General features: G+C 40.9%; 2 protein-coding genes across 2 annotated transcripts; one reads left to right on the top strand and one right to left on the bottom strand.

Annotated features, from left to right (window-relative positions):
* The first annotated feature begins 9,697 nt into the window (after nucleotides 1-9,697).
* On the top strand, nucleotides 9,698-12,602 carry LOC143532026 (protein NRT1/ PTR FAMILY 4.5-like). Its single transcript, XM_077027183.1, has 6 exons — nucleotides 9,698-9,922; nucleotides 10,040-10,118; nucleotides 10,230-10,447; nucleotides 10,543-10,980; nucleotides 11,420-11,544; nucleotides 11,640-12,602. Exons 1-6 carry the CDS (start codon nucleotides 9,920-9,922, stop codon nucleotides 12,499-12,501), a joined length of 1,725 nt encoding a protein of 574 aa, XP_076883298.1. The 5' UTR covers nucleotides 9,698-9,919; the 3' UTR covers nucleotides 12,502-12,602.
* LOC143531977 (protein TUNICAMYCIN INDUCED 1-like) lies at nucleotides 12,580-14,446 on the bottom strand. The gene is made up of 3 exons (XM_077027145.1): nucleotides 14,306-14,446; nucleotides 13,889-14,203; nucleotides 12,580-13,560 (listed from the first exon to the last, which is right to left on the bottom strand). The coding sequence occupies exons 1-3, from the start codon at nucleotides 14,444-14,446 to the stop codon at nucleotides 12,826-12,828; spliced, it is 1,191 nt and encodes a 396-aa protein (XP_076883260.1). The 3' UTR covers nucleotides 12,580-12,825.
* Between the last annotated feature and the right edge of the window lie 12,679 nt (nucleotides 14,447-27,125).

A 27,125-nucleotide genomic window follows, 5' to 3' on the forward strand; every position in this document is an offset into this window, starting at 1 on the left:
AGTTGAGTTGGAGTTTGATTCTCCCCTTGAGTAGTAGGCAGACGATTCTGATTTTGAACTTGAACTTGGAGAGACCTTCGCACCATACATTCCCGGATCCTGAACCTGATCAGTCGGTGTCTCCTTTCGAACCATGTTGAGCTCAAAATTTCGTAACTTATTGACAGCTGTTTCAAGATCAATATTAGCAAATTCTTTATCCTCTCTCATTAAAACCGTATACATTTCCTATTTCGGTGGAAGAGCATCAAGAAGTTTCTCTACTATCTCCTCTTCTTTGTATACAATGGAGTAATTGCTGAGTTCGGTCATCAAGTGATAATATCTGGTGATGATATCGTCAAGTGATTCATTTTTCAGATACTTGAACACAGAGAATTGGGTTTTTAGTAGCTTTGTTTTGGAGGCACGTATTCCCACATTACCCTCATATCGATTTTCAAGTGCTTCCCATAGCTCTCTAGCAGTTTTGTACTTCTTAAATGTATGGAGAATCTCTTGTGGAAGAGCCATTGTTATTGCAGCATGAGCTTTACTTTCTGCCTCATACATCTTCTTTTCTTCCTCTTCCATTTTATTGTACTTCTTAATCTGTTCACGACCCTCAAACAAGGCCGTTGGTGGAATGTATCCATCTTGAATGCACACCCACATCTTAGCATCTTGATATTTAACATACTGTTCAAACCGATCTTTCCAAGCAATGAAATCGGTACCCTTAAGCATTTTCGGAGCCTTAGTTGCTGAACCGGCTTCAACTTCCATTTTCACCAGTTCCGTAATGTTTATCGATGTCATCGCTGAAAGAAACACGACTTGAAAACACACAATTTTTTTTTTTAATTTGAACAGTGACCAGTAGGCGAAGTTATGCTTAACTTCGCTTGATTCCTTAACTTGGCTGAAACTCTTAACTTCACTTGCAACTCTCAACTTCGCTTGATGACAACTTCGCCTGAGATCAACTTCGCTTGGTTGATAATTTCGCTTAAACTTATAACTTCGCCTAAACCCTACGAACGGTGACGGAAACTTCGCCTAATGAACACAAGGTTTTTGCAAGTTTTAATTTGACGTATTGCGAGATATGCGAAGGTGTAATGGGTTATATTTGATAGTGGGAGATGGGTAGGACACAAAAACTCGGTATTTCAACGTAAACTTGTCCCGCGAATAGTCGAACGGAACGATTTCTACCCTCGTGTGATAATCCCGAACCACACAATCACGAGCAAAATGCTCTGATACCAATTGTAGGTTCCCAGCCGGATCTACCCGGAAGTATCTCGTACTACGTAGGTGCGGAATCCCTACGTAAGACGATACGAGCGTTAGATGCGATATACGTTAAAACCAAGCACAAACTCACGTTACAATACTCAAAAGACACGTTGTATTGCAACCCTTCAACACGTGATGTTCAATCACAATTACACGTACAAGAATTCTCTTCTAAACAAGCCGTAGCCAACGCTTATAAAGCCTTCGACAACTTCGCCTAACAGACTAGGCGAAGTTGTCAATAACTTCGCTTGTCCACAAGTTCGCTTATATTAGGCGAACTTGTGAGACAACCTATACAAATCAAAACAAAACCAACTAACACGATTACAGACACTAGATACTGAACTACTGACATAATGCACCAACAGCTTTTAAGGTTGATGAGGTAGGGGATAATTGGATAGTGTCTAATGGATTAAGAAAAGAATAAAAAAATGCCACATATGCATGCCAAGTCATCAAAAAATTGCCACGTCAGCAAGAGAACTAACGGAGTTAGGGTCCGTTAAGTTCGAGAGTGCCATAAACAAATGCAGTGAAAGTTGAGAGTGGTGGGCAACAAATGGAAAGTTGGCAGTGATATCATCGAACATGTGAAAGTTGAGAGTATTAAAAACCAATATCTCATCTAAAATATATATAAACGAAATCCTTAAATGCTCTCTGGATGCTTCTTACATTCTCTCAAGCCACCAGATTGTTTTATTTATAAATGAAGGCTTCTCATGCATTTGACCCGAATTTACGGGTATGAGTCTCACTAAACCCAGATTACCTTAAACGTGTTATAACATCTCATTATATTAAAATATAGTATCATCTTGATATGAAAATATTATAAAATAAGGATATACTAAAATTTAATATCCAATTTTTTTAAGAAAAAAATATTTTTTATATTAAGTAACAATTCTATAGTAAAAACAATTAGTGGGTCATGAGTTTTACCAAACCCATAGCTTTAAATGGGTTATAACATCTCATTTATTTGTGAAACCCTTTCATCATCAAACCCTAAGTATTTTATTAACATTCTTACAATAAATAAAATTAAAATCCAAAAAAATAAATATTAGACATGATAAAGAAACACAACCCCTTTAATACGGGGATAAAAAATCGTTATGATATATATAAAATATATATAAAATCAAGTTTGGTGCCCCTAGGCGTTCAATTGGGCCAAGTGGTGGTCGGGTAGTGGGCCACGGTGTATTTTTTATTTTGTTTTTGCTTTTTATTTTTTTTTTTGTTATTTAGTTTCGTTTTCGTAATTAACATAATTGAAACCGATTGAATTCATGTCGACTCACCGACATAACACCCAAGACTGACAACACTCAGGTTTTACCGACTCACCATCGTAATGCCCGAATTTTGCCGACATTTTTATTTTGTTACATTACCGTAACGAACCCTCCGACCGAATTCGTGTCGACTCACCACGGCAACGCCCGGGACCGACATTGCTTGGGTTTTCTAACCCTTTTGTTTTAGTTCCTATACCGTTAAGAACGTAACCGTGACCAACCAAATTTGCTTCGACTCATCGCTGTAACACCGAGACCAATAACGCTCGGGTTTTACCAATGCCCATGTTTTACCGATTCAACGCCCGGAACCGACAACGTTCGGATTCTACCAACCCTTTTGTTTTAGTTCCAGAACCATAACGAAAAAGAACGAACCAACCGAATTCGCGTTGATCACCATCGCGACGCCTGGGACCGACAACGATCTAGGTTTATGAACACACGGGATTTACCGACTCACTGTTGCCACGCCTGGGAATGACAATACTCGGTTTTACCAACGTCTGGGTTTTACCGACCGAAAAGCGCCGTTTAAAATTTATTTGTTAAATATTAATTTGATGAATTTATTTTTTGAGTTTCAACGCTTGGATTTTACCAATGTCGTTAATATCGTACCGTAAAAAACACAACGCGACATGTACATGAATAGATCCAACATGCCCCGGCGCAATAGAACACTAGTTTTGAAGTATTTGTTAAAGCTAGTAACAATGAAACTTAGAGCGAGTTTTATATGTTAGGGAGTATATATCTGAGTGCACTTTATCAAACTATCTTCTAACCCATGTATTTTTGAAAGCTACGACTAAACCTACGAATATAGGTAAATCATATGGAACATTAAATAATTAACTCTTTATTGTATTATCTAAAATCATCCATCGTTCACGCTCTAAGATTCTAACACTCAACCGTTTTGAGCAGAGGAATACTATATCACTAATTTCACATTGGGGAATTTAATGTCATTTACTTGTTTGGGAATATTTTTAAGCATAAAGGTAATCTGTGATGTTGAGTTGAGTTTTAAATTAAAGAAGTTGGAGATCCCGCCCGTTACGATAGCTTGAACTTGATTTGCGAAACCCTAGCGCCTACTCTAGTTACCTCGTCGGATACCCGAAAGTATCCAAGCCGTCTAGTTGTAGTTGCTTTAAACCGGTGCGTTGCAGTGGAGACGTGACAGTAACTGATCAGTCAATATCGGTTCAGTTCATTATGGTACTGTCAAAAAAACGTTTTGTAGCCAAAGTTGAGCAGTTAAATGTCTTCTGCCAAAAGTGTAAACGACGTGAAACTTTGGTGGCTAAAGTTTGAAGAACAACTACTTTGGTGGCAAAAGTTGAAATTTAAAACATCTCTACTTGCGTTATAAACTTTGGTGGCTAAAGTTAAAGATTTCAGACTTTCCAATTTTCATTTTTAATATTTTGGTGGCCAAAGTTAAAGATATTAAAATTTTCAACTTCTATTTTAATATTTTGATCGTCAAAGTTGAAGATCTCAAACTTCTCGACTTGCATTTTAAGATATGTTAATAATTGGGAATTTTAAGTATAGTTTATTCTTGTTGAAAAGTATTGGTCGTACCTTGTCCCAATTTTTCTCTTTGAACAACATTAAAGTAAATTGGTAAATTTACTCGCTTGTTCCCACCACCAAGATGATAGACATAGACTGGTGTGAACGCAAACGTTGACATCATATCCTGAGAAAGACTAATAGTATGGGGATTTAAGAGCAATATGTGACAATTGTTGTCAAAATTTGAAAAGAGTTTAAGAGGTTGTTGTGAGTCCCATATATGCTGACTGCCGCGTGTTAGAAGGTTGGTGAGATTGGATACGGCCAAAGACGTACTAGATTCAATACACGCATGTGACGGTGGCTTAAGAAAAAACGATTGCCCTTGACTTGATCTATTATTTTAAGTTCTAGTTTCTATGCAAAATTGTGACAACTCCCTCTTTATGTGTGCAGTTCATGTCGGTTCTGTAAAGCATGTTGTATTAAATACGTTTTTTTAAAACAAAACATAGTTAGGGGGCGTTTGGTTCACAAAAAAAATATGTAGGAATTGAAATGTTTATAAGGAATTAGATTTCAATGGATATTAATTCCAACGAAAAAAATTGTGGTGTTTGGTTGGTAAAATTTATGAAAAGGAACTAGAATGTAAAAAGGTAAAAATGACACGATCACCCTTAGGCCATGTGTAGTAGGTGTCGATTTGGGCAAAATTTGATCGCGAAGGGGTGTAAACCCCCCCCCCCCCTTCCTCCCGGCGATAAGTGGGCGAAATGGGGCGGGGTTTATTTGTCGCCGATACAGATGAAAATAATAATATAATAATAATGTTACCGTTGGGTAACGGCTCAATAAAAAAAATAAATTAAAAACTTAATATAAATATCAAACCAATTAAACCATTTTCACCATATCATACACAAACTCAAACATAAAAATATCAGTCATTTTTATCATTTCATACTTCTTCAAACTCAATGAGTTCCCCGGATTACACGAATTCTGCCGAGATTTGGGATCAATTAATCAACGAGAGTCGAAGAATTCATCAGATTCATCGACGAGTGGCGGAAGAGCATCTAGAGGTCACGAACGCGGTTCGGGCCGTCACCAATAACATGGTGTCCGGCTCTACTAGCTATACGCCACCACATAGACGGTCATATATCCTTTGGGATCGTAAGCAAGCGAACGATCGTTTGATGAAGGACTACTTCAATGACACACCTACATATAACGACGCTATGTTTCGACGTCGTTTTCGGATGTCCAAGCGTTTATTTCTGCGCATCGTTGGAGATATGGAGCGGGAGTGTGAGTATTTTCAACAGAAAACCCGACGCAGGAGGATATTTAGGATTCTCCGTCATCCAAAAGTGTACTTCGGCTCTACGCATTCTCGCATACGGCAACACGACCGATATCAATTACGAGTATTTAAAGATGACTGAGAAAACAACAAGAGATGCGTTGGAGAATTTTTGCATCGGTAAAATTTAAATTGTTTGTATTAACTATTGTTTTTAATATAAATATTTTTTAATAATTTATTTGTATAGGAATAATACAATTATACTCTCGTCGTTATCTGAGGATTCCTACTTCAAACGACCTGACTCGCATATACGATGTACACGAAAGCAAACATTCTTTTCCAGGCATGATCGGGAGTATAGATTGCATGCATTGGTAGTGGGCCAACTGTCCAACCGCATGGCGAGGTCAATGCACTCGTGGTGACCATGGAGTGCCAATGGTTAGTCTTCAAGCCATTTGTTCACACGACCTCTGGATTTGGTCAGCCTACTTAGGCTCAGTCGGGTCCAACAACGACATAAACGTTCTCAACGCGTCACCCGTGCTAGATTATTACATCAGCCGTAGAATACCGGTCCTACCGTTTTATGCCAGCGATACCTTCTATCGTCACAGATACTATTTGGGAGATGAGATATATCCAGAGTACTCGATCATCGTCAAGACGTTTCAAGACCCGATCGAAGAAAAAAGAGATTATTTTAAGAGGAAGCAAGAGTCTGCGAGAAAGGATATCGAGAGGCGTTTCGGGGTTCTAAAAAAACGTTTTCATTATGTGAAAAACCCATGTCGTGTATGGACGTTGGCGAAAATGAGCGATGCCATGTATACGTGTATCATATTGCATAATATGATTTTAGAAGATGAGGGAAACGCAATATGTCAACACTATATACCAGGAAGCGTTCCAGAACAGTTCCCTGAACCAACCCAAGACTAACGAACGTATAACATTCACCAGCTCACATCAAGTGATATACATAACCAACTAAAGGCGGATTTGGTTTAGCACATGTGGGATAATCGTCCCGTTGAGGACGAAGAGGAGGACGAAGACGAGGAGGAGGACGAAGACGAGGACGGGGATGAAGACGAAGATGAAGACGAATAGATTGGTTTTTTTATTTGTATTTCTATATGTATTTTGTTGTGGTGTGTTTTTTTATTATAATTTATTTTTATTATTGGTGTGTTTTTTTTAGTTTTATGATTTTTTTTGTATTTATTTTTTAATTTTAATACATTTTTATTTAACTATTTAAATAAATTGGTTTTTATTTAATTAGTTTAATTATAAAAAGAAAATAATAAAAAAAAATACTTTGGACCTAACTTGTAGCCTCTACACCATTACCACCCAAAAAACAAATTCCACCCTTTGCTGACTAGGCGCCACGTGTCACAATTCTCCCCATTTGTAGGCCCTCCAGTACGCATAGCCTTATAGAGCCCCTCGTCTTTCAACCATATCTGAGTATCTCCCAACCCTAATTTTCTCCCTCGGAGAACATCAGCTTTAAAATCGTCATTGCATATTCTGGTTTGTGCTCACAATACGTATTACAATGTTTTTGAAAAAAAAAAGTTTAAAAATGATTTGTTTTGTTGACCGAAAGCTACACCTGAACTAAACACTACTAGATTTGAATGCCCATCAATGTCATGGGCTTTTGCCTTTTGGGTTTAGCATTTAGCAGGAAACTAAATTGATTCAAGTGGTTATAGTATTCTTTATTCAACGAGAAACCAAAGAAAAACTATTTGGCTTTAATTATTCAAATTTTTTTATTTACAACTAGGTTATAAACCCGTGTATTACACGGGTTTTAAAAGTTAAATCTCATACATTATCTTATTATACGATTATGGTTCTTCAAGTTGCAATAATCATGTAGAAAAATCACATCAAAACCGTTGAAAAGTCAAGAGCTAAAAAATGAAAAAAAACAAAAATAAAAAAATTATTCCTAAATATATTGTTGTATTAGTTTCAACATATCTTGCTACTAAACTAATAGTTGCAAGAGTTTCTATCGGTAAAAAAAAGTAACAAAGGATTCAAATTGAGGGTCTAATGATTTTAAATTATTAATCATATATAACCAACAAAAAATAAACTTTTGTTGCTTACTTCATGTCTTTTTTTTTTTCTAATTCATGCCTTAAGTTATAAAATTAGAAGCAAGAACAATTGTATATTTGGTAATATCGGCAAAGAAAGTGTAATACTAATAAACTTATATGCATTTTATCACACTTTCTTTTGTTTCAAACATGTCATCTTATTAAACTTTTAATTTTAGATGATCTTGACACATTTTAATCAACTCCAACAACATACAAGAAACTAAACAGTTATAATGAGTTTTATATTTGTGTGTAAATGAAAAATAACTGTGTAAAGAAAACATGTTCGGAACCAAAAGTAATATTTTTCTTAAAATAAACAGTTTTGACCCTAATTTGTACCGACCAAATTGGTTCTTATGTGTTGCGCATACTGACACAACTCGTCCCTTTTGCTAGCTATAAGAGAACACAAATAGCAAATTTGACCCATTTACTTAAAGTGTCGAATACAAGTTGATCTTTCCCAAAATGTTCCAAGTCATACCAATGGTGGGTATGTTTCAAGTGAAACTTGTTAAGACCCATTACGTAAATCATAGTAAAAAACTGTTGCAAAGATTTTATTCGCAATAAATAAGTATCTCACTGAAAACCAAACCATCATTCATCCCATATATCAATCAATTTTGAGATTTTTGTATAGAAGATAGAACACAAACAAATCATAATAATAAACAACCAACTTGTAAGAAACAGATTAGTATTTCGAACACCCTACTCATGATCTTACTCATTACATTGATTTTGTATGAAATGGGTTTGCAACACCGATAAATACAACCATTTTCCTATCATTTATAATAGTCAAGTATATTTTATGGTCTTAACTTGTAAAAAAAAGGAGTGTTGTGCCTATAACAGACAACACAATGTCATCACCACCAGGATTTTCTTCCAAAAAGATATGAATTTCTTCATGAATATAAAATGGATATCATCAAGGAAACAAAACTCACCATGACACCACTATATTTTAGGGAACAAAACAACTCATTTTCTATATCAGCCTGGCCCGAAACTCTAGATGATGCAAGTTTTTGTCAATGAATAAGCACAAGAATTTCACTATCAGTTAACATGTGACAAAATGAATGCACATAATTATTAGATCTGAAAGAAAAAAATACTGTGCGCATCATCATCAATAAGCTATTCTCCTGGAGTACTGAACTATGTCATTTTAGCAAAAATTATCAATATATATAAAAAGGTTTATTATATAAAATTAATAGTAAAAAATAATCAAATGAGATGAACATTTTCATATTGCTCAGAGTAAAGACAAATCGTGACATCTTTTGAATTAGTCACTAATAAACTAAAAACATATAATACAAATTTACACACACTAAAATGAGTTTCAAAAGTTCTACATATGTTCTTTTAATTCTATTTTATTTTACTTTATTTTCAACTATGAAATTATAGATCATAAATCATTAATATGGAATGTCTAAAATATTTATTAATTAGATAGTTATGACTTTCAAACTTGAACAATAATGATGCCACTTGGCAAAAAATTGGACAATTAGGTGTCATATGGCACAACTATTGTTTTTGTTTATTATAATAGTAGATTACGGAAAATAAGATATCAAGGGCTTTTTGATAAGAATTGAAGTATTGAACATTCCAATGAAATGTTTTGATTTTTGAATCCTTTTGAGTCATAGGAAGGAAAGTTGAATTCCTTTGAATGAGTGAATGTTTTCAAATTCCAATTCCTTTCCTTATTAACCAAAACACAATTTTGAAAGGAGTGTTTTCCAATTCCAATAGAATTCCCTTGAATTCCATGAACCAAACGGACCCTCGGTTATTCTTAACCATTGATCATACTAAATTACTAATCAATGTTACATACTCTTTCCTACGAAAACAATCCTTTGTATTTGATCCATCCCCACAATTACTAAACGTACCAACAACTTATTGTTATTTCTGGTCAGACCTTGAGATTTACATAATACATATTCATTTGTAATATTAGTCAAATTACCTACCTCCAAAACGAGATTTGTTTAATCCCTGATATGAAGTCACCTTAATTCTGGTTAGTTAACAATGCTCAAATCAACCATGTTCCTACTCAAGCCATGGTTCAACTTGTATAAAACTAATTACATGAAACAGTGACCAGACAACATAAATATATTGACCCATAATATTGTCTTATTTAAGGACAAAGAGAAAGTTTGACATACCTTTAAGATTCCACTTGATTCCTAAGAACAATAAGACAAATGTGCTTCACTATAAGAGCAACCTTAACCAATGTCAGTAACACATATTCACTCCAACCTTGAAGTTCCTTCAACAGAATATTAGATTCGACCATAAAAATGGTAATGCTTAGACATTGATTTTTTGTTTTTGGTGACCAACTAACCATGAAAACCTGATAGGAAAACCTCACGGGCCCCACCAATACCTTGCTAAGGCATTTTTTTGTCAACTTTCAGGGGACGAGTGGAAATGTCAAAATGCAACCAAAACACCAGACAAGGCCCGGTGGGACGAGAGCTGCTATGTTTGTATATGGTATTTATTATAACCTAGTACATATGCTAATTTTGGAATGAATCTTAAAGGCGTTAATAGTTTTTTTGTTTGTTATTGACCGTTTTGACATTCGTGTGTGTTTTTATGCAGTTATGATGGGGCTTGAAAACATGGCATTCATTTCAATGGCAGTCAGCTTGGTAACTTACTTCTATGGTTATATGAACTTCAGTTTGACCAAGTCAGCCACGACCCTAACAAACTTTTCGGGCACTGCATATCTACTATCACTATTCGGAGGGTTTATTTCCGACACCTACTTGTCAAGATTCAAGACTTGCATCCTATTCGCTTCTTTTGAAGTCATGGTTCGTTACTTAAAACATAAAATAATAATTATTTTTCTTAAGCTACATTTACAATGTATTTAACTTAACATGATGTGACTAATGTGTAAACTCAGGGTTATGCACTTCTAGCAGTCCAAGCACACTTCCAACAGTTAAGACCGGTTCCCTGTAACGCCAGCCTAGAAAATCAATGTGAGCCAGCAGAAAGCGGGCAAGAGGCGATACTATTCACGGGTCTGTATTTGATTGCATTTGGAACAAGTGGAATTAAAGCGGCTCTGCCTTCATTAGGAGCAGACCAATTTGATGAAAGTGACCCGAATGAGGTGAAATCACTTGCAAGCTACTTTAACTGGCTTATGTTTAGCATCACTACCGGGGCTATATTTGGTGTCACATTTGTGGTGTGGATCAGCTCCAACAGAGGATGGGATTGGGGATTCAGTGTGTGTTCTGTATCGGTCCTAGTATCGGCTCTTTTTCTACTTATGGGGAAATCCATGTATAGAAATTATGTACCTAAAGGAAGCCCGATTACTAGAATTCTACAGGTATAATTAAGAATTAAGTTCGATTTTCGTACATGTGGATTGACCATTTTAACTAGTTTACTTCAAAACTTATGGTTTCACTTTTTGACCATTTCGTCCTTGACACAATAGATTTTTCTGTTAAATAAAAGGTTGTTTTAGTTTTTTTAGACCAAAAATACTATTTCTGTAAAATGACTGAAATACCCTTCTACTTAACAGAAAAATCTAACAGTGTTAGTGCACATAACTGAAATAGTTACAAACAATTCATTTTTGAATGAAATGAAACCATTGTGACTTAAAAGGGTTGAAGATTTCAATTTTAACCTGAATCAGATAAAACTGTCAAACCACTCGGACGAAACTGAACTCAAGTCTATAATTGATAATACACTTAATGTCTCACCAGAAGATTACTCATAACATAGATTAACAAAATGCATATTATCGGTTTCAGGTATTTGTGGTGGCTATTAAAAACCGAAATTTACCAGTACCAGAGAGGACACAGGAGTTGCATGAGATTCATGACAAAGAATCTGGTATATCAAAGGATATCCTACAAAGAACAGATCAATTCAGGTGGGCATTACATTATTTCTGACTATTTGTAACTTTTAAATGCTAATTGTTTAAATGTTGTATCTTACGGCTGCTAATACTTTATTTAATGTCAGATATCTGGATAGGGCAGCGGTTATTAGAAGTGAACTCGATGCTTCTGAATTGACACCATCGGGATCATGGAAACTGTGTACGGTAACACAAGTTGAAGAAACCAAAATATTAATCCGCATGCTGCCGATAATAATAAGCACTATATTCATGAACACATGTTTGGCTCAACTGCAAACCTTCACCATCCAACAAAGCACAACCATGGACAGGAACCTTCATGGTTTTAAGGTTCCCGGTCCCTCAGTTCCAGTAATTCCACTACTGTTCATGTCTATTCTAATCCCACTTTATGACCGAATCTTCGTGCCACTGGTCAGAAGATTCACTAAGATTCCAACAGGAATCACACACCTTCAAAGGATTGGCGTAGGATTAGTTCTCTCAGCCATTTCAATGGCGGTGGCAGGAATTGTGGAAACGCACCGGAAATCAGTGGCGGTTGAGAATAACATGGTTGATTCCCCGGGACCGTTGCCACTAACGGTTTTCTGGCTCGGTTTCCAATATGCTATTTTTGGGGTGGCTGATATGTTTACATTAGTAGGGTTGTTAGAGTTTTTCTATGAAGAGAGTTCATCAGGAATGAAGTCACTTGGGACAGCTATCGCATGGTGTTCATTGGCTTTTGGATACTACACGAGCTCAATAGTGGTGGAGGTTGTTAACAAAGTGAGTAACGGGTGGTTAGCTAGTAACAATCTGAATAGAGATAAGTTAAATTACTTTTATTGGTTATTAGCAGTATTAAGTTTAGTGAATCTAGGGTTTTATTTGATGTGTGCTTCTTGGTATAAATATAAAAAGATGGGTAGCAATGGTGATGACACGAGTGAAGGAAAGATTCATACGTCTATTGCATAGGTTTAATCAATAATGTACCCCTTTTATAATATCTATAAGTCTGTAATTTTTCTATGTGTTACAAAAGCATGTAACAAATTTGAATGAATAAAGCGTAAACAAAAGCGCACCTGTATTGAGCAAGAACTCAGACAAATCCAATGCATTTTGTGGCAAAGCATCTGAAATAGAAAACCCGAATCTTTTGGCTCTTCATTTCTTTTATAATTTGATTTACAAACCTCAACTATAAACTTTATTTTTACAAGTAATCTGAGAGACACTCTAAGGGCGGAAGTTACTTCATGGTGCAAGAGCCTTCCCAATAATACACATACAAATTTCCTACCAATTCACATCTAGTGTAAGAGCCTCAGGGGCTACAAGAACAGATGACAATTTCGTGAAGGAAATATTAGACATCAAGTTATTCCAGTCAGATGAATCTCTTCCAACAAAAGGCTTAATCTTCCTAAAAGTTAACGGCTTCAACCTCTTCATTTCAAGTATTGCCAACACCTCAAACGATACACGCTCAAAAGTAGGCCGTGTACGCCATTCCGCCATAGTAGCCCACCGAGTATCATTACTCCTAATTATCCTTTCAAGTTCTAACTGAAACCGAAACACGGTTGATGCATCAATCTTTGCTTTAACTTTTGCATTATTAACCTTGTCAGATAAAAATAATTTCAACACTTTTTCACCCACTCGTATCCACGACCTCAACGATTCAATTGGACATTGTTGTGGTTTATAAGTTTGTCTCGAGTAGCATTTATCGGGCAGCAATTCGATAACATCCTCGGATAGCACATTTGATGCAATGTAGGCCCCGGGATTTTGAGTTTTGTATGCAACTACAGACGCAGACCCTGAAATCCTTATTGGAAGTAATGGCATACACATCAAACATGAAGAAAACCATAGGTGGTTACATTGCTCCTGATGAGCAATAACGTTTGTTTGTTGTCCAATAATGGATGCTTGAGAAAGAGATACTTCATATGCATTCTTCACTTCAACTATAATGCCCTCACCGATAAGTATCCGCTTCAGACCAGTATGAGACGTGTTCCACTGAAACACACGGTCCAAACATACATGAATAGTCAAATACGGTTTCTCTTCAGAACTCCAAAAAATTTAAAAACTTCCAAGATCTCCTAACAACCAATAATTTCTTTTTCTTTATCTTACAAATTTAAAATTATTCGAGGGTAGTTTTGTCATTTGTTATATGTAATAACAAGTTTACATAAATGAAATCATACAATAAATGAAAAACTACCCTCAAATGACTAGTCGGTATCGTGTTCTTAAATTATTTGGAAGTTCTGAAATGATCCCGATCCAAATCAAACAAATGCATTCACAAAAACAAGTCTATTTCGAAAAACAATCATACCGGCATTACCAACGACATCTCATCAAGCCCCGAAACAAGTAACTCAACCGGCCCATTAATTCTAACCGAACCAACAACAGCCCGTGACGCCAGTCGATTAGCCAAAACCTCAAAATCCCCATTTTTATCCTTAAACCTCTTCCACAATGAAACATTATCCCACATATAAAACAAATAATCCTTCGTATTCCCCATTTGAAACTCAATCTCATACCTCTGCAATCTCCCATACTTCACCTTCTCAATACCCAATTCCGAAACCCCAATATCTTCCAATTTCCAGTTTTCACCATCACATATAGCTCGTAACACATCCTATAATCAATAACAACAAAATTAGATTGTGGGTTTTCGAAATTAGTCAAATTACAATACAGGGTTGAATCTTAATCGATTATTAATGACTATTGTTATTACCTTTAAGAAGAGAGATGATTGAGGACGAGATTCTTGGCTGGTTTTGGGTGGGATGAAGTGGGAAAGATTGAACCTTGGAGAAGCAATTGCTTGTGATAATGATAGCGATAGGAGGAAGAGATTGAATCTAGTGAGGATCATGCTTTGGTTGAATTGATGTGATGATTTTGGTGGTGAATTAACGAACTTTTGAACTGTTTGTGAATCTCAACTAAAACTAAAACGATATTTGCACACTTTCTAGATCTGGTTAATTAGGGGCTCATAATGACGATTGTAGTACTTGATTTAGGTAGTTAATTACGGCCACCCAAGGTACATCTTTTTATGCATGAGGTACATAAACGATACACCAATTTGAGTGATGTTTCATTTTCGCCCTTGAAATTTGGTTAATTACGCGACTAGTTCAAAAACAATTTCTTTACATCTGGACCCTTGACGTTTATAATTCTAAGAGTTTTCATCCAAATTGTTAACTATGTCTGTTTTCTAACATTAAGTTAGGGATTATTCTATTTTCTTTACCTATTTAGATAAAAGTGGCAGCTGTGACAAAACCTCTTTAATGATTTGTAAGATGAATATTAGATATTTAATGTGTTGCCTACGACTCAGAATTCGGGTTTAGCGTTGTAACATATAATTACCGCATGTCATTTAGAGCACCGTGTATGAGTTCCAAAGCACCATGAGTGATTCATCTTTGTTTATCTTCAAACAAGGCACCCGTATGATGTAATCTTCCATTCAATATCAATGGGAAACATATTGATGAGTGGATAAATGTCTATGTTTTAATGTTTAATATTGTTTTACCATATCGAACGCGAGTATTTTGTGTTAGTTTTGTATGTGTAGGTAACTGGGGCTTAAGCGAGCATTTTGAAGTTATTATATGAATATTAAGCGATAACTGAGAGGACGTAAGCACGTGGAAGGCCCGAACAACTTATGGGATTGAAAACGAATAAATTTGAGCTATGGTGTAGCCTACATTAGGGAGGGCATAGGCAGTACCTGCCCAATAGTAGAGACAGCCCAAGCAAGGGCTTTGGGACCCTATTTTCTAAGGCTTCATATTTAAAAAAAAAATCATATAACCGAGCTTTTAAATTATGGGCTGTGAAATAATAATAATGTTTGGCTATCATATAGAGTTTTCAGCAGAAATTATATGTTTATTTATTTTTTAATTTATTTATTTTTGGGATGTGAATATTCCAGAATTAAGATCCATAATCATCGTTTCTATTTTAGAAGTTTGATTTAACCTTTATTATAAATGTTCATTTGTAGTTGTACATATCATAATAGCCCTTAGTCTTTGTATTCTTTTATATAAAGTAAATATATCTCCGGTAAAAATAACGTTGATTTTCAAAACCATTACACTATACATAAGTGACTACCAGGAAGGCTAACATGCAAATGAAAACTGTTATTATGACATCGTATTTGGTATAAGTCACAATATGTTAGCATTTTTAAATGTTTAACAATCCATTTAAAGTTTTCTATAAACACGCATAACCATATGCGACACAAAAAATAGCATCCTTTTACAATCCGGGACGATAACAAAACTAATAAAAAAAGCCTTAATTTTTCATTTCGCTTTAGGCCTCCAAAAAGATTGGGTCGGCCCTAATCATAGGGCCACACCCTAATTGACATTTTGTGTCAAAAAATAATATTCCAGGCGGAAGGAAACATTTGGCATGTGCGAAAGCAAGCCTAGGGCTGTTATACAAGTAAACACTATTTGGTCATACAATTATTGGGCTAACAAAAAGAAAGTAAAATGGGTCTTATCATTTGGGCCCGGAATAAAACAGGGCGCTTGGAACAAAACAAGGCTCCTGGAACGTCTCCTAATAACAAGGCGGCCGTCGAGGTTTGTAAAAACAAGGTGGCCGCCAAAAACGTATATGTCAGGTGTTGGAAACCGGGTGACCGTTGGGAAACATTCTTGAAAGCTCTTATGCACGTGGCGTTTGGGTTACTTGAAGAAACGTGGATCGACTCACTGGTAGACGATCTACTTTCCTCGGGTGTGATTATGCAATTTCACCGATGGTTTCTCTTGGATCTGGGTTCTTCCACCTACAAAATGAACAGCACCGTCAACTTACCCCTCAGAAAGGGACAGAGGGGTCCTCTTTGGGGTAACCCTCCGGTGTGAGAATAAGTATTTGTGGAGAAGATAGTAATATCCCAATAAGGAAATCTGGAGAGTATTGCTTAGTAGCTGAATACTCTATATGATTGTGTTACTGGATGTAACTGACTGTGAGTGAATATAACTGAATATGATTGAATGTGAATGAATGTGTGTTACTGGCAGTAACTGTCGATGATTCAGTGTCTCTCCTTGTGGAGTTGATGCTGTATTTATAGTGCTAGGGTTTCCACTGATTGGGCTCAGCCTTGTTGGCCTCCTCCAATCGCTCTGCGCCACGTGTCCTCTGGGACACCTGGCGCTTTCTCATTGGTTGTAATCACGTGGTAGCACATGTGTCATGCTGAGTTGTCGACCTTTCATTTGGCAGCTGTCAACATCAGCATATTTTTATTCCTTAAAAAGATACCTTCTGGAAGGTTGTCTGACGTGCACAATCAGGGTTGCCCTAATCCTGATTTGGATAAGGATGAGGTTGATTATGTGCATGTGTGATATGCGCCAATCCTGAGGATGCGCGAGGTCTTCTCTTTATTCTCACGCGCAGATGTGATATGCGCCGCGCGCTGACGCGCCGCGCGCATATGTGACGCCTGGGCATATGATGCCTGAGCATATGTGGTGCCTGGGCATATGATGCCTGAGCATGTGTGGTGCCTGGGCATATGATGCCTGAGCATGTGTGGTGCCTGGGCATATGATGCCTGAGCATGTTTTGTATGCGCCATGCGCATGGCTTTGTGCCTTCGTAATGTCTTGGTTTCAAGCCTGTTGTCTATATCTTGTGGGTTGACCCGCCTTGCTCCGTGCTGAGGCGGGTACATACCTCTTCAAGCCCCCCCAGTCTAATGTGTGTCTTGTCTCGCGCGAGCGAGGTAAGATAGATGTTAGACTAAATAGTTTGCTCTTTTGGTAGGGGTTTTGTCTTTTTCTTCTTATTATTCCTCATTGCGCGAAGTTCTATCCTCTTGGGTGCAAACGAATCGTCCCTGGACGTGGTTGGTTGTTGCTGACGTGGGTCAGTGATGGAGACGTGTCAGACCTTTTCGTGTGCTCGAGGTGCTACAGTTGCCTTTCGTGTCCCCTCACATGCTGTCAGGGACACGTGTCGCGCTCACGCTGGTCCGTTCCTGCGAGTGGTGGCGCGTGAACTCTGGCAGCAGCCGTATAGTTTCCTTTCATGTCACCTCACACAGTGTCAGGGACACGTGTTGCGCTCGTATTGGCTTAAGCCTGCGAGTGGGGGCGCGTGTAGTCCGTTCAACCCCCAAATTTCTCTCTCCTGGGCCTATAAAAGCCAGCCCTTCGAGTTTTTTTATCCTTCATCTTCTTGTTTATTCTTCTGAGCTTTTCTTTCTTTGTCTTCTGATTATCTTTGTTCTGCTTCCCAAATATCTGTTGTTTCAGAAGCATCATTCGTTGTTTATCACCGTTGTATGTCTGATAGCTCAGACAACACAATCACCCCCATACATTGCCGTATAAAATCGTTAGTAATGTCTACATTGAAGAAGACCGGCAAGGGGAAGAAGGCTGCTGAGGGCTCATCGGAGGAGGTAGGGAGGACCAAGGCGGTGAAGAGGTGGAATGAAATCCCCTGCAAATTGAGGCAGTCTGATCTTGACCGCCTTATCGCCTCTCAGGGTTTTCCCACCCTGTTTGGCTGCATGTTGCCTAGTGCCGGGCAAACGGCGGCGGACCCGCCTACCGGCTATATATCCCTATATAGCCATTTTTTCACCCACTGCAACCTTCGTCTCCCAATGACAAGGTTTGTGGGTGCACTGCTTCAGTTTTATGGGATTCATATATCCCAAGTTCATCCGTTTGGACTTGTGCGCATGACTCACTTTGAGTTTATGTGCAAATCCCAGCGCGAGGAGCCCACCCCTCGGCGCTTTCAGTATTTTTACAAGCCCAAGATCCAAGACAATTGGTTCTCTTTTATTCCTCGCAGTCAGAAGGTGAAGTGCTCCACTGTTTCCTTCAAGAGCCTTCATGACTGGTCTGAGAGGTTCTTTTACATAAGGGCTGGTGTGATCCCCATCCGCATGACCATGCGCGCGATTTCTTCTGCGCCTGCGGATGTGGGTGTCCTCAAGAACCCAACTGGCGCCTGGGTTAATAAGCTGACCGCTGAACCATCCCCCGCCAAGAACATTTGTGAGGAGGCGCTGGTGGGGGTTGGTATGAGCAAGAGGTGGGCGGACAGCGCGCTTGAGCCCGTTATCCAAGTCGACGGGTTATGTAAGTTTTATCTCCTTTCTTTACTTCTGCGCGAATATAATTCTTTTTTGCTGAACTCATTTGACTTGTTTTGTGCAGTCACCAAGGAGTATATCCATGCTGCCTATGATGAGCACATGGAGGGTGGCTCCGTCGCGCTTGGCGCTGGGGAGGTTGGTTTCCCTGATCGCTTTGATGACATGTTCATCCCTGTTGATCTGGGGTTTGTCTTCGACAGCGATGCGCCTGGTAAGCCTTTGTACTTATACATTTTCCTTTATAATACCAAATTTTTCTAACACTTCTGTTGCATGTGTTGTAGATGCGCTGGAGAACTACGAGCTGGAGCTCGCGGAAGAGGAGGAGGAGGAGGAGGCGCCCCAACTAAAGCGTAAAGCTAAGGGGAAAACTGGCGCAGGGGCCAGTAAGAAACAGAAAAAAGATGTTGCCCCTGTTGTTCAGGACCCTCCTACTCAGGCGGGTGGATTTGGGAAAACCCAAGAGTTTACCACCAAGGTTTCCTTGTCTTCCCTGCCTATAAAAGTGGGCAGACCTCCTGTCCACCTGAGGCATGGTGCGACTACCTCTTCCCTTCGCGTGGCGGAAACGCCCACGACAGGTAAACTTTGCTTATCCTTTATGTTTCTATGAGCGCGATCCTTATAGGATTACTAATGAATCTTGTCTTACTCAAATGTTTGTAGAGCCGGCGACAGCGCAACAATATGCCGAGGCTGCGCCGGAGGTCGCTTCGAAGTCCCCCGTTTTACCCTCAAAGAAGGGTAGAATGGACTTCATGGCGATGTTTGCTGCGCGAACGGAGTTGCGCCAAGGTACGTATTGCGCTCTTATTTTCTGACTTTCTTTTAGATCAAGTCCTTAACCATTTCTTGTTGTTGATTTTCATAGAAGCCGTAGCTGGTGCACAAGCTTCTGGCGGCACTCCTGGCGCCGTTCCCAGCGCCGTTGGCTCTGCTCCTGCTCCTGCAAGCGATGAATCTCCCCTCATCGGCATTACTAAGGAGCAGGAGACCGTTTTGCGCGCTGACTTGGCGGCGTCGAGACCTCCCTCACCTCCTCCTGCGCACAGCCCTCCCTGCGAGACCGATTTTGATTCTAGGTCGCAGGAGAATAGGCCTATTTCAGAGGAGGGTGAGGAGTTTGAAGTTGAAGACTCCGCGGGCGCCCGCGCCAGCCCTGCTGCGCCACGAGGTTTCGCGGCGGAGCCTTCTCGTAGGGCTGGCGATGACTTTTCTGCTTCATCCCCGCAGGTATAGGTTATTTTTTGTTCCGCTGCGCGGACTTCCATCTTAGTTTTTTGATAACTTAGATAATTACTTTGCTTTTGCAGGAATCCGATCACACTTACCGCCCGAGATGGAATATAACTGAAGACAGCACCTTTCAGTCCATGGGTGTGTGTGCGGAATTCTGGGCTCATGCTGTGCCTCCAACTGAAAGGAGGTTCCAGGAGGGCCGCGCTCGCGACGACCTGCTCAATGATCATATGTTTGCTGGGTCGGCCTTCATTGCTGCCTCCCAAGAGCTTCGCTCTGATTACGTAAAAGTACGTGATGCTCTTGCGGAAGCCAAGCAAGAGGCTAAGGTGTCTGCTTGGCATCTTTCTGATGCTCGCGAGAGAGCTGAAAAGCTCCAAGCCGAGCTCAGTGAGAACAGAGCCAGTGCCAACAGCGCCTTCGTGAAGCGCGGGCATGAGCTTCAGGCGGCGCGGGAGAAGCTGCAGGCGGCGGAGGCGGATGCGGCCAAGTTCGCGCGCAGGGCGCGTGACTTGGAGTTAGAGGCGGAGGCGCGTGACCAAGCTCTTGTCCAGTCTATCACTGAAAAATCATCACTGGAGAGTGAGGTTGCGCGCCTGAAGAGGGAGCTGGCGGCCGAGTAGGCCGATAAATATGAAGCCCAGGCGACGGCGGCGTCTAGCCAGGAAGCACTTGATGCTGCGCGAGCGGAGAAAGAAGAAATCTTGGCGGCAGCAGCGTCTGACAAAGAGGAGTTGAAAAAGACTAAGGAAACTGTTGAGTTATTAAACTCTCAGGTTCCTTCCCTCGAGACGTCTGTTGCTGGCCTCGCGCAGGATCGCCACTGGCTCATCTCACAGGGCATGACTCGTTGCGCTTTCGCGATGAAATACTCAAACGAGTTTCAGGCCCTGGTGATGGATTACAACGCTGCCGCGCGCGTGGTGGGCCGAGCTGAAGGGTTCACGGATGGTTATGAATATGGCATGTTGAAGAAGAATCCATCCGAGTACCCTTATCAGAGCAACGCTGCCTGCGCGGAAATGACCGCGATGGGGGAGAATTACATGAACACTCCCATTCCCATCCTTGCGCAGGTATTTTAACCTTAATAGGATTACCTTGACTTTTTTTCTAAGTCTTTTTGTACTCATATTTTTGCTTATGATTTGCAGATATCCGCGCTTGCTGACCAGCCCGATCTCGCCGCGCTAAAGAAATTACTTGATGAGTGCGAAGGGGCTGGCGGCGACAATGGCGCGGAGAATGCTGGCGTTGCTAGCGGGTCTGGCGTGGCCAAAGGATCCGCTCCTGACACTGTTATGGTAGAAGACTCCATTCAAGATGAAGAACTTGACTATGGTCAGTTTGGAGATGAAGAGGAGCAGGCTGCGCCAGATGCCGAGGGCGATGATGAGGATGATGAAGAGGCTAATGTCAACGTGGAGACTTGAGAAGCCCTTCATGTTTTTATTTTTATTTGTAATTTGTATCTCATCTTGTAAACTTGTAAATTTCAATGCTTTTGAATGAAATTCTGTTTTTTCCTTCTTCGCATCTTGCGCATTCCCCATTCATCTCTTTATATCGCATGTGTGCTTGTTGAATATAAGATATGCTTGCACGTTGGAATAAGAACAAGGTTGTAAGGAATTTATTATACTTAACCCTTGTCATATTGTAAGTGATTTTGCCATATCTTGATTGTGTTGACACGTGTCTTGGCGCTTTCATTATTCCTCTTTTGCGCGACGTTATCGCGCGTTTATGGAATTATGAGTTTTTTAGCCTTACGCGTCAGTGTGTTACTCAGATATCCATTACAATTTTATGCGCGACCTCAACCTGAGACCTTAACAACTATGTTTTGGCGCTTGCTCTGCCTTAGTTGTGTTTAGGTATTTTATGGTTAGGCTGCGCAGCATGCAGGATGGATGTTGTGAGTTGTTTGAGCTAAGGCTCACATTTTTGGGCTAAGGCCCTGACGTTTTAGAGTTAAGACTCTTTAACGCGTTTGCGCATGTATGTTTTACTTCGTTTTATTTTGTTTTGATGTCAATACAATGTTATCATATTGCTCAAAATTAATAAAGGGAAGTGTGAAACATGTATGCGAATGGTAATAGAATTGGGCTAAGGCCCTGACGCTTTAGAGTTAAGACTCCTTACGCGTTTCAGCGTGAAGCTCGCGCATGTATGTTTTACCTCGTTTTATTTCGTTTTGATGTCAATACAATGTTGTCATATTGCTCAAAACTAATAAAGGGAGGTGTGAAACATGTATGCAAAAGGTACTAGAATCCACATTAATAGAAGATAGCACGTATCATTATTCATAATGGCTCAAAAAGCCTTGATTACAAACTTGACATTTACATGAAACATTTTCTAAGCTGTGCCGCGTTCCATGCGCGTGGTATCTTCTTTCCATTCAAATCTTTTAAAGCATATGCGCCTTTCCCCAATTCTTCTGAGATTTGATAAGGTCCCTCCCAGTTGGGGGACATTTTTCCCGGGGGTATCACGCGGCTAGCTTCATTATTTCGAAGGACAAAATCATTTTTCTTGAAGTGGCATTCTTTCACACGCTGGTTGTAATATTTTTCCAGTTTTTTCTTGTACTTGGCTTCACTGATAATAGCTGCCTCTCTGCGCCCTTCAAGTAAGTTGAGATCCAATCTTCTTTCGCGCTCGTTATCAATTTTGCTCATCATGAGCACTCTATGGGATGGGCATCCAATTTCCGCTGGAATCATTGCCTCTGTTCCATAGGTTAGGCTGAACGGGGATTCGCCATTGCTGGTTTTGCTTAATGTCCTGTGTGCCCACAGGACATTAGGTAGCTCTTCGACCCAAGAATGGGATTCTCCCTCCAACCTTTTCTTCAGCCCATTTAACAAGCTTTGGTTCGCGCGTTCCACTTGTCCATTCCCCTGAGGGTGATAAACTGAAGTGAAAATTTGGTTGATGCGCAATTCCTTGAGCCAGCTGGATATCCTCTTATCAGTGAATTGTTTGCCATTATCGCTCACAATTTCCATGGGCAAGCCAAAACGGCATATGATGTGGCTCCAGATAAACTGCTTCATCGCTTCGGCTGTTATTTTTGCTAGTGGCTTCGCTTCAACCCATTTTGTGAAATAGTCTACTGCCACTACCAAAAATTTTACTCGCCCAGGCGCTTGCGGTAGGGGACCCACAATGTCGATTGCCCATTTGTGGAAAGGCCATGCGGAGGTCACCGGAATCAAGTTGTTTTTTGGCCGCATGGTGTTTGGCGCATAGCTCTGACATGCTTTGCATTTTTGGATCTCTTTTAGAGCGTCCAAGTACATGCCATGCCAATAGTAACCTGCGCTCATTGCCTTGGCAACCACCATGCGCGGGCCAGCATGTATTCCACAGATTCCTTCATGTATCTCTCTGATCACATAGCTTGCTTCCTCAGCATCTAGGCATTTCATGAGCGGCCCAAGATAAGATCGTCGATATAATGTACTATCAAGCAGTTCATAGTTCTGCGCCTTGTGTCTTATCTTCCTCGCTTGTGCGCGATCATCTGGTACCTTTCCCTCCCTCAAGAATTCCATTATTGGAGTTATCCATGATGAAGGGGTTGTATGAGTTACCAGGACAGACTTCGCTACCACCGACGGGGTGCTCATTACTTCTACCCTGACATCTTTGCCAAAGTGATCAAAACTGGTTGATGCCATCTTACTTAGCGCGTCTGCAGATTTGTTTTCACTGCGCGGAATATGAATGATTCTGAAGCAGTCAAATTGCTCGATGAGCTTTTTCGCCTGCTCTAGATATAGAGGCATGGTGTTCTCCTTGGCATCATAAAGGCCATTGACCTGTGCTGCTACCAAGTACGAATCAACATGGGCCTCTAGCTTTTTAACCCCGAATTTGTGCGCGATGCGCAGGCCAGCCAGCAGGGCTTCATACTCAGCCTCATTGTTGGTGCTTTTGAAGTCCAACCTGATGGCGTAAGTATATTCTTGATTCTCTGGATCCACCAGTTTTAGGCCTGCGCCAGACCCTTCGTTGTTTGAAGCTCCGTCAGTGAACAATCTCCAAACACTTCCTTCATCGCTGGCTCGCGGAGGGTCTACCTCGCGCTGAGCCTCTTCAATTTTTCCTTCTGGGACCTCGGCAATGAAATCAGCCAAGATTTGTCCCTTTATTGCTGGACGGGGCTTATAGGCGATCGTGTGCTCGCCTAATTCCAGCGCCCACTTTGTCAGCCTTCCTGAGAGCGCGGGACGCCGCAAGACTTGCTGGATGTTGTAACCAGTCAGAACTTCAATGGGATGACCATTGAAATATCTATGAAGCTTGCGAGACGCGTGTGTTAGTGATAAAACTAACTTTTCCATGATGGAATAGCGCGTCTCAGGATCTGTCAGCACCCGACTCACATAGTATATTGGCGTTTGGATTCCCTTGCGATCCACCAATAATACTGCGCCGATGGCGCGCTCTCCTGCTGATAGGTACAATGTCAAAGTTTCACCAGGAAGTGGAGCTGTGAGCGCGGGCAGATTTATCAAACATTCTTTAATCTCACTGAAAGCTTGTTCGGCCTCAGGAGTCCATTTGAACTGGCTTTTCTTTAAGCAGTTTCTCAATGTATTGACAAATGGGGTAGATTTGGTTGCATGGTTCGCTAGGAACCTGTTGATTGATACTAATCTACCATTCAGCTTCTGAACTTCTTTCATGGTGGATGGCGAGGGCATGTCAAGGATGGCCTCCACCTTCTCAGGGTTCACCTTGAAACCATCCTTGGTGACCATTACACCTAGAAATTTTCCCTCTAGTACACCGAAAGTACATTTGCTCGGATTGAGCTTCATGTTAACTTCCTTTAGGCGCCCAAGGGTTTCTTTGATGTCTTTGAGCATTTGCTTTTCCTCCCTGCTCTTGATCACCAGATCATCCACATAGACTTCTAGGTTTCTCCCGATTTGCTCGCTGAAAACGGCATCCATAAGTCTTTGGTAGGTGGCGCCCGCATTCTTCAAACCAAAGGGCATTTTTGTGTAGCAAAAAACACCCTTGTCGGTTCTGAAGGCGGTCTTGTCCTCATCTTGTGGTGCCATTTGAATCTGGTGATAGCCTTTGTAGGCATCCAGGAAACATTTTAGCTTGAATGGCGCCACGGAGTCCACCTTTGCGTCGATGTTTGGGAGGGGGTAACAATCCTTTGGGCACGCTTTGTTGAGGTCCTTGAAGTCAATGCACATCCTCCACGACCCGTTACTTTTCTTTACCATCACAGGATTGGCTACCCACGTCTGGTATCGTATCGGGCGGATGATGTTTGCGCGCAGTAGATCCTCAACCTGCTCATTCATGGCCCTCGCCTTTTCATCCCCCATGACTCTCTTCTTCTGCGCAATTGGCTCAACAGACTTGAAGGTGTTGAGAGAATGTTGTGCCAGGTCTCGCGGAACCCAGTCATATCAGAGTGTTGCCACGCGAAGACCGACATATATGCCGTGAGCAATCTTTTCATTCTCACCCTCGTGTCGTCTGATATCGTTGCGCCAATTGTGATCTTCTGCTCCAGGAATTTTGGGTTGAGAATCCATTCCTCTGGCGCGTTTTCTGCCATTGGAGTTTTCATTCTCCCCTCCCGCGGAGTACTTGTCACTGCGCACAAATGATCCCGGTATACAAAAGTTACACCCGTTGGTGTTGGGAACCCCAATGCGCCGTGCGCTGGCGACGGTATGGCGTTGAATTGGGCAATCGTTTCCCTACCCAAGATCATATTGTGGCATGAAGTGGTGGGCAAGACCAAGAAGTTGACAACTTCGGCTCGCTTGTGTTTTTCATCCCCCATAGTTAGCTCAAATTGTATTTGACCTAGGGGATGAATGATTTCATTGGAAACACCAGAGATCGGCGCATTCACAATTTCAAGCCTCGCTTGGTCTGCCGGATCCAGTTTCCTGAAACATTGCTCATACATGATGTCTGACTCGCTGCCAGTGTCCACCAGGACTTTTGACACTTCGTAATGAGCAATGTGTGTAGTGATGACGAGAGGACTGCTGATGGAAGGGCCTCCCCTGATTCTTGGGAAGATGACTTGTTGCTCGCGCCAATCTCCTTGGATTTGCGCGCTTCTCTTTCTTGATGTCTGCCCTTGCCTTCCTCCCTCGGCTACACAGATTCTTTTGTACTTTTTGCTGGCTGAGGCTCCTGATTGTTCATCGTCTGGTCTTGAGTTTTTCACCAGGTGAGCCAGCTTGCCTGATTTCACGTCCTTTTCAATTGCATCCTTCAAGTGGTGGCATGCATCAGTGTTGTGCCCTGTGGACTTGTGAAATTCACAGTACTTGCCACTGTCTGATGGTCCCTTGTAGTGTAGTGGCTTAGGGCTTTTGAATTGGACATTCTCACTGCTTAACACCTGTGAAGGCGTTTTAGTGAGGGGAGTCCATATTCTTGGCAGAGGTCTGCTAGGATCTCTGCCGCCCTCCCTCTTGTCACCCTCCCCGCGATTACGAACATCTTTCTGGGGCTGGGGTGAGCTTGGTTGCGCCTGTTTTTTTGCGGGAGAAAAACTGGTTGGTTGCAACCTGGACCATACAGAGTTCTGTTTGCCCCTCTTTTCTTTGCTGCGCGGTGACTCAGCTTGATGCGCTCTTTCTCTTGCCCTATCTTGGGCAATTTGTTTTTCGTTCCTCGCGAAAACTCGCGAGGCTTCCATTAACTTGGCCCACGTGGTGGGCATGCCATCTCTGCTTACGAGAGCCCGGCGGAGTTGATCACTGCGCGCGCCTTGTATAAAGGCCACGCGCAGGAGTTGCTCTGTTATACCTCCGATTGCCAGAGACTCCTGATTGAAACGAGTGATGTAGTCTTCAATCGTTTCATCAGTCCTGCGCACGCAGTGCATGATGTCATCAGGATCGCGCGTGTGTCTGCGTTGCTGTACAAAGTGGGCTTGGAACTTTTCCAAGAGTTCCTCGAACCCATCGATTTGCCCAGTCGGCAAGCTCTCGAACCAAACACGTGCCGCGCCCGTGAGGCAGCGAGCAAACATGTGACACCATGTTGGCATCGTCCAGCTCTCTAGGTTTCCCGTGTTGTAAAAACCTTGCAAGAAATCATCTGGATCTGTTGTGCCGTCATATTT

This window comes from Bidens hawaiensis, unplaced genomic scaffold (assembly GCF_021521415.1).
Source record: "Bidens hawaiensis isolate Kalapana, Puna unplaced genomic scaffold, B.hawaiensis_p1.1 tig00009327_1, whole genome shotgun sequence".
Classification (NCBI taxonomy): Eukaryota; Viridiplantae; Streptophyta; class Magnoliopsida; order Asterales; family Asteraceae; genus Bidens; species Bidens hawaiensis.

What these genes read in the sequence shown, in the direction of transcription:
- LOC143532026 (XM_077027183.1), top strand. An exon ending in TCGCTTCTTTTGAAGTCATG is followed by an intron (nt 10,448 to 10,542) that starts GTTCGTTACTTA and finishes GTGTAAACTCAG; the next exon opens with GGTTATGCACTTCTAGCAGT. An exon ending in CAAAGAACAGATCAATTCAG is followed by an intron (nt 11,545 to 11,639) that starts GTGGGCATTACA and finishes ATTTAATGTCAG; the next exon opens with ATATCTGGATAGGGCAGCGG.
- LOC143531977 (XM_077027145.1), bottom strand. Translation starts at nt 14,446, where the DNA reads ATGATCCTCACTAGATTCAATCTCTTCCTCCTATCGCTATCATTATCA. An exon ending in AATCATCTCTCTTCTTAAAG is followed by an intron (nt 14,204 to 14,305) that starts GTAATAACAATA and finishes TATTGATTATAG; the next exon opens with GATGTGTTACGAGCTATATG. An exon ending in AGATGTCGTTGGTAATGCCG is followed by an intron (nt 13,561 to 13,888) that starts GTATGATTGTTT and finishes CGTGTGTTTCAG; the next exon opens with TGGAACACGTCTCATACTGG.